Below are 15,448 nucleotides of genomic sequence, written 5' to 3' on the forward strand. Positions count from 1 at the left end.
TTAGTAGTATATGGATTTATTTAGATATATGGGTCTAATCTGGATGAATATGTAATAGAGTTGAGACTATTGCCTCTAAAGAGTAGGCCAGGGAACAACTTTTTTCATTACAAGCCTTCTAGTATATGTATGTATTTTACAGCTATGTATTTGCATTATTTTAGTTAAATAAACAATGCTAAAACATTAGCATATAATTTGGGAGTAGTTTCAAATGGAAGTTTATCCATGGTCGGTAAGCAAAGAAATCCATTTTGAAGGGCTGTCTGGGCCTTGATGACAAGGGCTAGTTATTTGTTCATTTTTGCATTCCCCATCCCTCCCTTTACCAAGAGCACGTAGCAGAAAGTAAATCAATACATGTAAAGAGAACTCAACTACATTTGTTTGATTCTCCATGGAGAAAAAGACAAAACAAGGCGCACAGGCATAAGACAGCCGCAGCACAAAAATGAGTTCATTTCCACATGCAGATAAGTTAATGTATGTCTCTGGCAGAGGTACTGGAATGAAAGGGTTTCAAAGGCAGAGAAAAATCACGTTCGGGGCACCTGGAGGCAAACTCTAGGCACAGAAATGGAGTCATGACAGGAATCCAGGCAGGCTTATTCACTTCGGTGACTTCTCATTCCTCTCCTTCCTTGACCTTGTTAACAATCCGTAGTTAGCTAAACTGAGAACTGGTCCGTTTCCTTCACCAGACTATAAGCTCCTCGAGGGCGGGACCTCGTGTGTTCCACCGTATCTCCAGCGCAGGGCAGGAGCCCACTACACATTTGGTGAAATGAATGAGCGACGGTGCCGCTGGACAGCCATTGGTGTGGCACGAGGAAGGGTCACTGACAAGCGGAGAGCAAAGAAGCTGGCTGGGAGATGACAAGAGCGAGCTTCTTGCAGGGTCTCTGAAATTACAAGACCGGAAGAGTGGAGGTAAACATTTGGGGAGTACGAGACCGGACTGCCTGGTGGACCTCGGGGAACGGCAGCAGGTCGAGAGGAGGACTGCAGGGTTACTAGCGAAGAGGAAGGACTTGGGACTACCAGCATCGCGCGTGCGCAAGCGCGGCAACCGCCCCGCCCCGCCCCGCCCCACCCCACTCCGCCCCACCCCGCCCCACTCCTCCACCCCGCCCCACTCCTCTCCTCCACCCCGCCCCACTCCTCCACCCCGCCCCACTCCTCCACCCCGCCCCACTCCTCCACCCTGCCCCACTCCTCCACCCTGCCCCTGCCCGGTGCGATTGCGTGCGCGTGCATGAGGGGTCGGAGCGGAAATGGCGCCGCGGGGCCGCGCGTCCGGGCGGCGAGCGGAAGTGGGTGTGAGAGCGGAAGTGGCCGGCTAGAGCCGGGGGCTGGGCGGGGACCAGGCTTGTCGGTGAGGCGGCAGCGGCGGCGGCGGCGGCTCGGCAGGCGGGTTCAGGCTTCAGGGGCCAGGTCGGTCGGGTGGGTGGGTGTCTCCACAGTCAGTGCGTGCGCGGGCCAGCGCGCAGATTTCCCCCTTCTCCCACCCTGGTCCCTTTCCCCTTCTCCCCTAACCTCCTACCCCACCCAGCCCCCCTCCTCAAGGGGCAGCAGGGCCGCTCCCTCTGTCCTTTCCTCCCTTACCCACCCTCACCCGCCCTTGTTTCTCCTTCCCCTGTCCGGGGCAGCCGCCGCCATGATCCTGCTGGAGGTGAACAACCGCATCATCGAGGAGACGCTCGCGCTCAAGTTCGAGAACGCGGCCGCCGGGTGAGCGCGCGCCAGGGGCCGGTGGGTGGCGGGGGAGGCAGAGTTGACCCCTGATAATCGTTCAGTCCTCCAGACCCAGAGGAGGGAGGTGAGCGACCTGGCCGGGTGTGGGGACTGCCCCGGCGGGGTCAGACGTGGGAGGTGATTGGGCGCGGTGGGGTGAGGGGCAGAGATGCGTGGGGAGAGGCTCAGAGGAGGGATGCGGAAGCAGTGAGTGGACAGGAGTGCGCGTGCCAAAGGGCAGGAGACCTGTGGGACGTGAGGGGAGCTTGGGCCGGAACTCTCCGCTGGAGGATCCCATTCCCCTCTGGAACGAGCTGGGGACCACTTCCCTCTGTATTCCCCGTCATTGTTCAGAACCCAGAGAGAGCCCATTTGGGATCCGGTTGGAAGGAGTTTTCAGGAATTCCCAGCACTGGAGGAGGAAAGAAGGTGGCAGGCCCAGATTCACCACCCATCTTCTCGCTCCCCACCCCCATCTTCTCGTCTAAAGGAGCGGGAGAGAAGACTGAGGCAGGCCCTTGCCTTGCAGCCGGAAAACCCGTTGATCTCTCTAGTTTTACTTCCCCGAACCCTACTGTGAGAGAGACTGGTCATTTTGTTACATTCCTCGAGCAAAGTTAATAGTCCCCCCAATATCCACACTCCTTTCTTATCGCTCTTCTGAGGTCCTGATTCTTTTTTCCCCACCCACTGTCTTCTATCTGGTTATCTTTCAAATCTTTGTACCGTACCCCTTGGTCTGTGATTTCTTCTGTAGTCATTCCGGCCCAGATACACACTTGAAAGCCTCCAGAGTCTATAATAAAGTTCTCAGATAAGACCTGTTTGTCAACCATTGGCCTTGTTAAAAGTGGGCTTTAGGACATGTTTCTAAGGCAACCTTCGCCGTCAGACGCAAGAATCAGTAGAAGACGACCTCCTCCCCAAAGCTGCTTTGCTTTTCTAGTATAATATTTAATACATGAACCAAAGAATCGGTTTTAACTTCTAATTTTTGATGGCGTGTGGCCAGTCCCTTGGCCTCATTTCCCCATGTGTGAGGATGGGACTTCACATCTTGGTTACACAGTTGAGGAAATAGTGCAAACCGTTTCTGGTGAACTGGGAACTGAGAATAGAGTAAGTGCTTGGAGAGCCACCGATGGGAGAGGATTGGTGGAGGGAATTTCTAAGTGGACATAATGAACTTGTGGCTTGGAGGCATTTAAAAAAAATACTTACTACCTGCCTCTTAAATTGAATATATTGTCTCCTATCTCTGTTGTAAGGCCACAGGTTTTATCTGTAGAACAAAGCACAGCTTTCCTTGAAGTAACACAGTGACCAGTAGTGACTGTTTCCTGCCAGGGGCTGCAGTTGCTTATATTTTAGGCTGACTTGCTTCTTGTCTTTGGCCTCACTTACCAGTTCCTTTGCATTTTAAATGTTCAAGCCAGTCAGCTTAGTGGCTTATTTTGGGTGATTGCTATGTACTTTTTTGAGCAGTGTAGCACATAGGAGGAAGTTAAAATAACTTCTGCATTTTCACAGCTGATCTCAAGTGAATTCTCACGTTTAGACTAGCGAAAAATGAGACATGGGTGGTTATAAGCTGATCTACAAGATAAATGCCTGTGCATTTCAAGTAGAAGCATGCCTTGTAGTGTAGGAGTACGTTCACATCTGCTTGTTTATTAATAACTTGTGACTCTGAAATGTAGCCCATTATTCATAGCTTCAGCTCTTTTCTTTTTAGAACATTACTCTTAAAAAGAGCTACTAACTATTTCAGCTGGGAGTAAGTAGTCATACAAGTCTGGAAGGCATAATTTGGAACTTCTGGACTTCTTTTTTTTTTACAAAGTGTATGTTGTAACAATGTTAAATCTTAGGGCATGGCAGCCATTTTTGGTTTTTTTCGGGCCTGTCTTCCATTTGAGATGTGACTTTAAGTAAGTGGACTCAGAACATACTCTGCTGAAAATCACTTTGAAAAAAGACCGTGATATTCAGCCTAACAGATAGGGTTTTCCTGTGATTGCAAATGTAACACCTAGAAGCCTAGAAGTTTCTAGGCATACTAGTAAGGTGAGGCAGCAGTAAAGTATTTAAGTATTTATCAAATAGTTAACTATTTATCAAGGTGCATGCCTAGCCAGAACTTTTAGAGAATAATAACTAGTATTATTACATAATAACTAAATAATCATGAACATTTACAGGGTTCTCTCAGTGCTCATCCCCAAACAGGAACAGGAAAGGGGGACCTTTCTAAGAGTATGGCAGAGTTACAGAGGACCTAAGGGGGAACACATTTTGGGGTGGAGATCAGAGAAAGATTAAAGAAAGGCAGTAGCTCTAAGGAGAAACCTTGGAGATTGGAAAGGCTTGGCCATTGTGGGAACCTGCTGGGAGAGGTCCGCTCCGCCCTGCTTTTCCCAGCTGGGGAAATGAGGTTCTACGCAGCCTTCCCCAGAATGAATCCTCCAGCTCCACGATGCCTGGTGATAGCCAGTAGCTACATATGGCTAGTCAGGTTGAAATAAAAATTAAAGTGAATTAAAATAAAGCTCCTCAGTCACACTAGCCACAGTTTGGAGCAAAGTTGCCACGCGTGGCTAGAAGCAGCCAAATGTGGGCAGCTAGATGTAGGACATTTCCATTATTGCAGAAAGTCCCCTTGGACAGCCCTGTTGGCAGCTACTGAAAACGTGAGCATGAGGTAGTTTTTTTTTTTTTTATGAGGTAGTCTTAAAAATAGTTCTGCGGTATACATTTCAGAACACGAGTTATTTTCCTTTTGAAGTTGATCTTATTTTAAGTGATGCCTCTCGGAGCATGGTAATGGATTTATGGCAGGTCCTCCTCTGTGGGCCTCTCATAGTGTACCCATGCCAGAGTAAATTGCAGCCTCGAACCATTGCCCAGCCTTCTTACTTGTGGGCTGCGAGCACTGAAGGGGGTTGTACAGTTTGAAACAAGAAAGAAAAAAAATGATGCCTCTCAGATTATCTTGCTGGATCTTCTTGCCTGTGACGTCCTTCTAAATGTCTAAATTTCCTTCGAGTAAAGCAGTTCTGTCATAAATTGTTTAAGAATATATTTGGTCATGAAAACCTTTTAACTTGGAGGCAGTTTTGACAAAGCCTGAGAGCCATTCCAGGCAAATTACTCTTTCTTTTTTTTCCCACCACATTCCTGGAAAGGTGGCTTATTGAGATGATTCCTGTATCCCCACAAAATGATAATTATTGGTAAATTGTCTTCTCAACAGCCTCTACTGAGACTGTGACACTGAGAGACTGTCTGTGATTAAGAACCTGTGCACAACACTGCAGATAACCTCATGTGCAGGTCTTGTCGACAGTTTTTTGGTTGTTTTTTTTTTTTTTCCAACCATTTAGGAATTCTTACTTAGGCTCCCAATTAAAGAAGTATTCTGGCAAATTAATTTAATTCTTTTGTTACTGTATACACACCAAGAACCTTTATAGCCTCCAAAGCTAGGCTTGTCAACCTCACTCTAGTCTGGAGTGCAAAATTGAGGAAATGCTGTCAGATGCGAATTGCTGTTGATTTTAAGTGCATGCTGGCTTCTTGCCACAGCTGTGCATATTGTGGGGCGCTGTGCTGCTGTGAGGAGGAGTGAAGCTCAGTAAGCAAGCCATGCCAGTTGGGGTGGGCGAGGACTGTGGGAGGAGAAATTTGAGCGAGGAATAAATTAAATCTTGCTGATACCTTCTCATTCCCAAATATGCTGCCTGTGTCCTCAGGGAGACAGACCGCTGTGGAGTGGTTTGGAATTAGGACATTGTTTAAGCATTTAGAAGAAACTGGATGTAGCAGCTGACTTGCTGAGATGATCTGGTTGGTCTTTTTACTGGTCACTGTAGTCACACACTACTGCCCACTCTCTGGCTGCCTCGGAGCTACTTTGGGCATGAGGCCCCAGAACTGTGTTCCTTTTGTGTGTACGAAACCTGCAACTCTGTTAGTGGCAGGGTCTATGGTTCTTTCATCTTTGTTTCCCCAGAATTCTTACTGTGTGTATAGTCAGCTTAGTACATGTTTGATGAAGCTAGATAGAATGGTTCTCAGTTTCTTTAGGAGTTTATCCTTCTTCTGACATTGTGTGATTCAGCTTTTAGACCCTCTTCATTATTTTGAGATGTACCTTAAGAAAGTAGGACCACCTCTTACCTAATATCCATTTTTATAGGCTTTGCTCAAAAAGGATGATGGGAGCCTTAGAGAGGACTTAAAGGAGATTAATCAAAAACTTTATGATGAGATAATGAGCAGTATTCAATAATTCCTCTAATTCAGCTCATAGAAACAGTAACTAGAAGAGGGACATAAATGCACAACAAGGAACTGGATGTGTTCAGGAGTAAAAATTCCAAAATCCTTAATGAGGAAAGAGGATTGGATAATAACAGTTGCCAGGAGTTCTTTAGTGACATTTTAGAAAAAGGAGAGAAAGAAATTTTTTCTAAAGGTATTTAAGAATGGCTCTTGAAACCCATCTGAATGAATTCAGTATGTTTTAGTGTCTTGTGCTGTCCTGTCAGTAACCCTGAGGACTTAGCCACCTGGCTTACTCTAGGATTGCAGACACTGCAGCAGTCTGACACTAATATGGTTCTGTTTCTCCTTGTCTTGCTGACCAACTCCTGATTGTTTGACATGGTTTCCTTCCATTTCAGAATGTGTCTGGATTACAGATAGCAGCTCTGATTTACAATTGACAAAACTGGGGCTCTTGGGAGTTGCTGAGGGAGTAGATGGATTCAGCATTGTGTAGGCACCCTTCCCTGGTGATTTGCTGACCTTGTTATGGTATGTCACATCTGGGTAAATGGTCTAGCCTGGAGATCCTGCCACTGGGCTGCCCTGAGGGCCATGGGATCATTATCTCAGCATATCTGTAGCTGAGTCATAAGACCTTTGTTGGGAAACTTTGCCGTCCAGGCAACTTCTCAGTTAGTCCTCACAGCAGCTTTGTGTGGTGAAGTGAAGTGAAGTCACTCAGTCATGTCCAACTCTTTGCAACCCCATGGACTGCAGCCTACAAAGCTCCTCTGTCCATGGAATTTTCCAGGCAGGAGTACTGGAGTGGGTTGCCATTGTGGTGGAGGCTTTTAATCTCCATTTTCTAGAAGAGGAACCTTTGGCTTGCTCATGAGTATCATTGCTGTGGCTACAGTAAGCGACAGAACTTGTGGTGAAGAGTCAGCTCTGAAAGAGCTTTTTCTGTGATTAAAGTTACTCTCACTGCCTGAAACTTTAGCACACACAGTCAAACAGAAAAGAACTATTTGCCTTTTTGGCCTAGGGGCTTCTGTGGTAGCTCAGATGGTACAGAATCTGCCTCCAATGCAGGAGACCTGGATTCGATGCCTGGGCTGGGAAGATCACCTGGAGAAGGCATGGCAACCCACTCCAGTATTCTTGCCTGGAGAATTCCATAGACATAGGAGTCTGGTGGGCTACAGTCCATGGGGTCCCAAAGAGTCAGACATGACTGAGTGACTAACATTGTTTTGGCCAGTTAAGAGTACACTTGCTCCCAGACCAATCTTATTCCTGTCTGTGGTTGCTTGTGGTTTAGTCGCTAAGTCATGTCTGACTCTTGCGATTCCACGGACTGTAACGTACAGGCTCTTCTGTCCATGGGATTTTCCAGGCAAGAACACTGGAGTGAGTTGCCATTTCCTACTTGAGGGGATCTTCCGGACCCAGGAATCCTGTGCTACATGTGGTCTCCTGCCTTGCAGGCAGACTCTTTACCAGCTGAGCCACCAGGGAAGCCTTTATTCCCCAGTAGCCCCGTGATTTTTAAACCACAAAGCACTTGGTCTTGGACTTGAGCCATAGCCCTGTCATGGTATATTTCCCGGTCAGTGCAGTCCCCTTGTTAGGGACAGAATTGGACAGAAGTCTAACCCCCAGGTGACTTCTCAGGAGGACGCCTTCAGCCCAGTGCTCTCCTCAGCAGCCTGCCTCTCTCCTCTGCAACCTCTGTGCAGCCATAAATAGCAAACTAAAATATTAATGGCAATGATTTGACAAATATTCCCAAGTCAGGCAGCAAACCACTTAGTATAGATCTTAGCGACTTCTCCCAGTGGGGATCAGTGCTCAGGGAACTTTATGACCTAGAGAAATTCAAAATTTCAAGTCAGAATGTTGGAACCCTTAAGGTTTTTTATCTATAGTTGATCTTTTCTTGGTCAGTTGATGAAGTGAGAAAGTGAGGAACTGAGTCCTTCTGTGGCTGACTTAAAGCTTAAAGGTTAAAAAAAAAAAAAAACCAGCCTCCTACTAAGTGATACAACATGGGCTTTTATAAGCCTCCACCCTGCCTCTTAGGCACAGCCAGCCTTCTTCAGGAGAATGTGTTTCAGTGGCTTCCTCCCGTTGTGCAGCCTCTTAATGTTTCATTCAAATGGGCCATAGATTAATGTTTCTACTTCTTCCTTTGCTCCTGTTTTTTCTAGAAGTGAGAAATGGTGGTTGGTCATTCATCGCCTTAGTCACCAGGCTACAGTTTCAAATGAAAGATCAGAAACAACCTTTAATTTTTATCCAGTTCTTTTCATCATATCCTGAATCTAGTTCTTTTCATCACATCCTGAACTCACTGCTTGTCCATAAACCCACTTGATGCTTCTCCCCCAAAGTACTTTTTCCTAAGTCACATATGGATGGCTTTGAAGAAGCAGAGTGGAACTCGATGTGTGATTTGTATAGGTTGATTTTACAACGGGGCTAACATATGTTTAATAGAAGCCAGTTTCCTTGAGAGGTATGGTTTAGCTTTGCAGCAGCGTTTTAACAGTCATAAACCATGTTATTTATTCTGTTATTTCCCAGCAACTCTGAAGGGCAGCTCAGTCTTAGTTCCTTCTGCAGATGAGGGAGCGGAGATAGTAAAAGAGATACACATTTGATGGTGAGGTCTTGAGCAAGTTAGGCAAGAATAAATGTGAAAGTGTGTATATCTTGTCTGCTGGCCCATAAAACAAAGTGGAATCATTTGAGTTATAGGGTGTTAGCTGATAAAACTATGGAGTCTTCATTGGTTTCCTACCATTGGGTTTTGAGGAGAAGTGAGGAAAGCATTTGAAGTAGCTTTTCACTGGAGGTTAATTGACCATTATTGTTTTTAACTGGATATATGTCATGCTTTCTGGGTTAATAACTCAGCAGCATTTATCAAACAGAAGTCCATGTACCAGGCTCAGCTGGGAATCACATTGGAAGTGGTAGACCGTCAGTGCCTCCCAGGATAAGTTCTTCCATGTCTGTTCTCTTGTTTTATCTTTAGCAGTTGTGTGAAGTAGGTAGGATCATTTGTGTTCTCCCATTTTAAAGATGAGTAGGTGAGAAAATGAAGGAATGCAGGCATTAATTTGTCTGAAAACATGATCCTGAAGAAAAGGCTAAAGTTGGAAAACAGGTGTCTTGACTGTTCTCTGTTATTTTGCTGTTACTTTGTGCTACACATTGTATCAAAGTACAACACTGGAAAAAAAAAAAAAAACAGAAAGTACAACACTGAAGTTTAAAAACACCCCCCCCCCCCCCCCCCCGCCTCCGCAAAAAAAAAAAAAAAAAAATAGAGTAGAACCAAAGAGGGCTTCATGAAGGAGAGTGGTGAGTACTTAGGTGATGTAAGGGAGAGGGAAACACAGTGTAGGAAGACTTACAGATTGTCTTTGAAATGGAATAGGATCATTTTGTGCATCATTTTGTGGCCTGAACTCATCCTTTCATTTTACAAAAGAGGGCATTTTGTGAGTCATATATGCAAATGTGTCTGTCATGGTCTTAAGGAGTTAAGAATTGAAGGTGAGCCCCAACCACAGCAGAGACTCGAGCTGCAAAACAAGCTTTATCTGTCTGTCCTTTTTTCAGTCTTTCACCATTAGTAAGTACAGAGGTTCAGGTGCATGAGAAAATAAATTGTGTACCTGGATCAAGGTTGTCTGATCTTAAATAAAGCTCAGGAGCCTTTTGCAAGTCTCCCTGAAGGCAAGCTGCAATGTCATTACCCTTTTGTTGGCCACGTTGCACAGCACGCAGGATCTTAGTTCCCTGACCAAGGTTTGAACCTGTGCCCCCTGCATTGGAAGCACGGAGTCTTAACCACTGGGTCAGCAGGGAGGTCCTAGCAATATAGTTAGCTAACTAAAGGACTTTTATTTCATTTTGCAGAAACAAACCAGAAGCTGTAGAAGTAACATTTGCAGGTAAGTATCCTTTATCTCGCCTATTAAGAGAAGGCACAATATAAAAAATAGAAAAGAAAATTGTTCCTAAAATAAACTTTGACGTTTGGGCTCTTATCTTGATTGTCAGGTTTATTTTATTTTCTGGCTTTTATTTTCAATCATTATTGATGGATTTAGTGAGCTATATAAAGTTGCCTGCTGATATCTTAGAAGTTTGGGTTTAATTTTGTGATACAGACTAAGGTTTTTTAAATTTGGAAATATTATGTTAGTATCTTTAGCCATCATCTTAGTTTACCTAACACTTAGAGGAGTAGGGGCTCACAAAAATACTCGAGACTTGTTCAACAAGTCAGAGAGAGAGAGGTTAGTGCTTTCTTTTCCCTAGAAAGAATTGGGTATTGACACTACTAACTTGCTCTGTGAACTTTGAGGCGTTGGTCATGCTGTTTATTAATAAAATGGGGATGCTTGACCAGGTCATCTTGGAAAACTTGTTGCAGCTCTGAAGGGCTCTGACTTGGAGGCCAGGCACCATCCTCTTCCCTCCTGCTAACTGGCAATGCCAGAGCTGCCTGAAGTAATGACACTCAGCCCCAGGTTTCAAGAACTGTGTAGAGGGGAGGCCTGTGAATTACAAGAACTTAAGAGCTAGCCAAACACTCTGTGTGAGCCTTGTTTGGATCCTAATTCAAATAAGACAACAATATTTTTTTAAAATTCTTGAGATAATATTTCAGTGCTTGACTGGATATTTAATTTTTTTTTTTAATTTAGGGATGACAGTGGAATTGGGGTTATGTTTTTTTTAGAGATGTATTCTGAAATATGGGTGAACTGACATGATGTGTGAGATTTGCTTCAGAATAGATCATTGGCAAGGGCTGTGTCTAAGTGAAACAAGGTTGGCCATATGTTAATTGTTGAAGCCATGATGAGAATAGGGGTTCGTTGTATGTTATATTTTTATACATGTTTAAAATATATCACAATAAAGGTTTACTTGTTTGTTTTTTTAAAAATTCTTTCAGCACAAAGTGATGATTAAAAATAGCTTTGTAATTTTAGAGAAAAGAGATGAGTTCTTGATAATTCTTATCTCAGTGTTTCTACTGATTTTCCACATGGATTTTAAATGAACACCATTTTACTTACATGCCTACTTGTAAGGGAGATTTCCTTGTGCCCTGCAACAGGTAGACAGGCACTTTGAAATGTTATTCGCTATTTCCAAGTTAAGCAAAATTATTTGCCTCTCCTGGCAGATTTTGATGGAGTCCTCTATCATATTTCAAATCCTAATGGAGACAAAACAAAAGTGATGGTCAGTATTTCTTTGAAATTCTACAAGGAACTTCAGGCACATGGTGCTGATGAGGTAAGTTGCAGATCACTTTTCCTTGGGAGTCTTGTTTCCTCCTCACCTTTTCCTGGCAATTTGCCGTTCCTAGAAGATCCGCGGCACTGAGTCATCCACACTGGCACTGGCCACTCTGGGTGGCTTGCTCACCTAACCAGGGGCTCTTGACTTCATTTCCATTAGTCATAAAGAAGGGTGTTTCTCAGAAAAGGTTTTGGTTCTCTGCTTGACTGCTTTGTACACTGAAGAAGTAAAGATGTTCTCTAACCAGTGAAGACAAAAACAGATTTAGTTCTCAAAAAATGTAGCAAAGAATACTTTTCCTTGACCAATACAAAAATAGCTATGGCAAGACTGAGATGGATTCATTTCTATTTCTGTTACATTGAGAAGCAGGTATATAACCTTGGTCTGTTTCAAGTTTACAGGCATAATTTCTCATTCTAGAAATTTAGGAACAAATCTGCCCTTCACACTTTTAAATTTAATGCTCTTTAGAACTGGCCTCTGTAAGTATCTCTTCTTCCTTATGACTATCTTAGGGGAAATAAGAAAGGGTGTCCATGTGTTCAGAAACTCTTGGTGGCCATGCTGTATTCACTGACTTCTTTCAATAGGTTTGGTTCCTGTTGAACTGTATTTGCTCTGGGGAGAGCCATTTATGGAAGAAAGAAAATGTTATTACACCAGTGTGTGCACGTTGTGGTTGGGTCTCAAAGCAGGAAGTATGACTCAGTTCCTGAATCAGTTTTCAAGTATCTTCTAGTTTTAACAGAGTAGGTTGTCCTTAATGTGGTAAATGAAGATACAGCCATTTCTCTTTTCTTTCTGATTGAGAGTAATAGTAGTTTGTTATATTTTTTATTTATTTTTAATTGAATGATAATTGTTTTACAGTATTGTGTTGGTTTCTACCATACATCAGCATGAATCAGCCATAGGTATATATATGTCCCCTCTTGAACCTCCCTCCCACCCCCACCCCTTCCCACCTTTCTACGTTGTTGCAGAGCCCCATTTTGTGTTCCCCGAAGCATACAGCAAATTCCCATTGGCTATCTATTTTATATACAGTAGTGTATATGTTTCCATGCTACTGAGAGTAGTAGCTTTTAACTTGTTTAAAATTTATGTGATGAAAGAGCTGTTTAACAAAAGCATACAATCAAAATCTTGATACTAAAAACTAAAATTAATGTTAACCAACCCAGATACCAACAGCCATACACGGTCACTTCCCTTACTTCATATGCAATTGGTCTGCCCTGGAAGTTGGAAGGAACAGCTAAAACCTTCTCTGATTTTGCCTCAAGTTCAAGAGAAGAAGAATGGTTTAGAGAATTTGCATTCAGGGTTATTTTACCTGAAAAGAAAGAGCCTCCAGAGAAAGACTTAAGTCTTTTAATGCATTTGAAAGATTACTAATGTGAGACCGGCTAACTCTTTACCAGATGAAGATCAAGAGGAAATAAATGGCAGTTAAGGTGGCCCTGCTTTAGATGAAGTAGAAGACAACTATCTAGAAAGAACTGTTGAACATTTGAACAGATGACTGAAAAACTGTGCGATCATTCCCGCTAGACCTTCCCCTCTCTTTAAAGATCTTGATGCAGTAAAAACAGTCCTTGGGAGGGAGAGAAAGTGTTAAGCTAGATTTCTTAAATCTTTGTTCCAGTTTGCTTTCCTTACAGTGAAACTCCAGAATACATTGCTATTCTTGTAGCTACCACAAGGGTCAGAGAACCAACCTCGCCCACTCAAGTGGGTGGAATAGGCAACCATTGGCTGTGCTGCAGCAGAGTGCGGGGTAAATGGCTCCCGGGGTTGGTTAAACAGTGACCAGCCTGTGATAACCACAGGAAGCTTGTTACTTTGTCACAGGCCTTTTTTCAAAGCAGAAAGCCTCAGCTGCCAGGTGGGAAGGTCTGATTTCCTGGTGTCAAGTTGTAAGAGGGGGTGCAAAGTGAATCACAGTTAAAAGTACAAGTGAAGTGAATTGGGAAGCATTGGCTGGTTTTGCCAAGAGGAGGGAGCAGAGGAGTTGAACATGGTATAATTTTGGTTCTAAAAACTGCTTAGATCTCAGAATATTAACTTAGTATCTTGGGCTTTAACTGAATAACTTGGAACCTAAACTAGGTGCCGTGGTTTCTCCCACATCTGATTTTCCCTTCCTCTAAGTACACATAGTACAGAATTGTAGATAGTTAAAATTACTAATGGGACATGGGTGCTACTTTTTTCACCCTGAAATGATTTAGGAGAAGTGGTATATGGGGCACCTGAAGTCAAATCTCTGTGCCACCAATAGATTCTATGACCTTGAACCTCTCCCTTTAGTTCCTCTTCTGTAAGAGATACCTCACAGTGGGTGTATGGTAATCAAGTAGGAACTATGTGTGGCATTACTTACCTTTTGCCTTTACATAAACAAGTGTGGTCACTGATTCGTGCTGCGAAGTCCACCCTACTGTCCAGGTTTTGCATGTTGAGACTTTGTTCCAGCTATAGAATAACGGGTAAATAAATACGTGGAGTACTGAAAAATATTTAAGAATGAAGAGAAAGAATGTACTATATGATAATTCTTGAAAATGGGACATGAAATAAATGGCTCCTGCTTTGTATATCATATGCGTTTTTAAAACCTGGAGAGAACACTGAAAATAAGATTAGAAGAAAAGCATTGACATTTGCTCAGTTCTGTTATCTGAGTCCCCAGATGCTGGAGATGGGCTCTGAGAAGCACACACTATTACAATTAAAGCAAGTTTATGCTCTTGTTCACTTTTATTTTTTTTCCCATTTATTTTTATTAGTTGGAGGCTAATTACTTTACAATATTGTAGTGATTTTTGCCATACATTGACATGAATCAGCCATGGATTTACATGTGTTCCCCATCCTGAACCCCCTTCCCACCTCTTGTTCACTTTTAACTTGGTAACTTAGATTCGAATACCTTTTTTTTTTTTGGTATCCCAGAAAATGCAAGAGGATCGTTGTTAGTATATTTGTGGTGACACCATTAAAAATTGGATGCATAGAGACAAAATCCCACAGCCTGTTATACGACTGGGGGTTAGTATTGATATATTGGCCTCCATTCTGCCTTCCTTTGGAATAATGCTGACTCCTTCCCTCCCTAAGTTCAAGATTTTAATGAGACAGAAATAAGACCTGCCTATGTCTTGCCTCTAAAACGTAATAAAAACTATTAAATACCGAGAAGTTATTGAATTCTAGTGACTTTAATTTTTCTCTCTCCAAATAACTGCCTTTCTCCTGCTTAATGTGTCAATAACATTTAAGTCAGAACTGTTCCTTCCCAAATAAAAAGATTGATTCTTAAACCATCCCAGCCTCAGAGCGGTTCCTGCCAGGAAGAGCAATCACACTGGCAGAGAAAAAATAAGAAGGTGTAAAAGGGACTCTTGTTTTATCATTTACTCCAAAAAACCTGGAAAATAGCCAGCTGTAAGGATTGGTTTTGAGAAAACAACATTTAGAGAGTCCACCCTTCTGTGGACCCCCACAGTATAAATGACTGGCTGAGACTGAATTATCCATTGCTTTTTGCCTGTAAAAAAGCTGGTAGTAAATAAATAATTTTAAAGCATTCAAGATAAACAGGCTAACCAGAATCAGTTCCTGACAGTTCTGGTTTTACCATTTCATTCACCTGAGTTAGTGGTTTGGCTTATACTTGGTTGATAACTAATATGATCTATTCTCACTTGAGTTCAGCATCCTTCTCCTCTCTTGGGGAAAAAGAAAAAGGATAATTATGTGTAATATAAGATCTGGAGGAGAACAGACCATATAAAGGGGGTGGGTGACCAAGTGCTAACCTTTTGGAGTTAATCGAAGTTCTGTGAATGATTTGCTTGATAACTCAGATACATCTTCTTCCCTCCCTGTATGCTATTTCCCATTCGCCTTTTGAAAGTTAGGAAGAACGCTGGCTTAGGAAAAACTTGGCATGCATGATGCTTTGAAAATAATGAAATTCTCTTTTGAATAAACATACTTGTTGATATGTATTTGTATGACATACTTGTTTTTCTATTTTCTAGTTATTAAAGAGGGTGTACGGAAGTTACTTGGTAAATCCAGAATCAGGTATGTAGTAATGTGA

General features: G+C 43.0%; 1 protein-coding gene, 1 long non-coding RNA gene and 1 other non-coding gene across 3 annotated transcripts in view; 2 read left to right on the forward strand and 1 right to left on the reverse strand.

Annotated features, from left to right (window-relative positions):
* On the reverse strand, positions 1–1,694 carry LOC139032186 (uncharacterized). Its single transcript, XR_011484703.1, has 2 exons — positions 1,610–1,694; positions 1–902 (listed from the first exon to the last, which is right to left on the reverse strand). It is a non-coding gene; the product is annotated as an uncharacterized lncRNA (long non-coding RNA).
* ARPC2 (actin related protein 2/3 complex subunit 2) overlaps positions 1,656–15,448 on the forward strand; it is a 27,713-nt gene continuing 13,920 nt past the window's right edge. Inside the window, exons 1-4 of the mRNA XM_070458630.1 lie at positions 1,656–1,731; positions 9,934–9,968; positions 11,216–11,328; positions 15,387–15,432. Coding sequence (XP_070314731.1) covers positions 1,658–1,731; positions 9,934–9,968; positions 11,216–11,328; positions 15,387–15,432 — 268 coding nt within the window. The 5' untranslated portion in view covers positions 1,656–1,657. The remainder of the gene's footprint in view (positions 1,732–9,933; positions 9,969–11,215; positions 11,329–15,386; positions 15,433–15,448) is intronic.
* LOC139032320 (small nucleolar RNA SNORA42/SNORA80 family) lies at positions 4,550–4,686 on the forward strand. Its single transcript, XR_011484846.1, has one exon. It is a non-coding gene; the product is annotated as a small nucleolar RNA SNORA42/SNORA80 family (small nucleolar RNA).

Source organism: Odocoileus virginianus, chromosome 30 (assembly GCF_023699985.2).
Source record: "Odocoileus virginianus isolate 20LAN1187 ecotype Illinois chromosome 30, Ovbor_1.2, whole genome shotgun sequence".
In the NCBI taxonomy this organism is placed as follows: domain Eukaryota; kingdom Metazoa; phylum Chordata; class Mammalia; order Artiodactyla; family Cervidae; genus Odocoileus; species Odocoileus virginianus.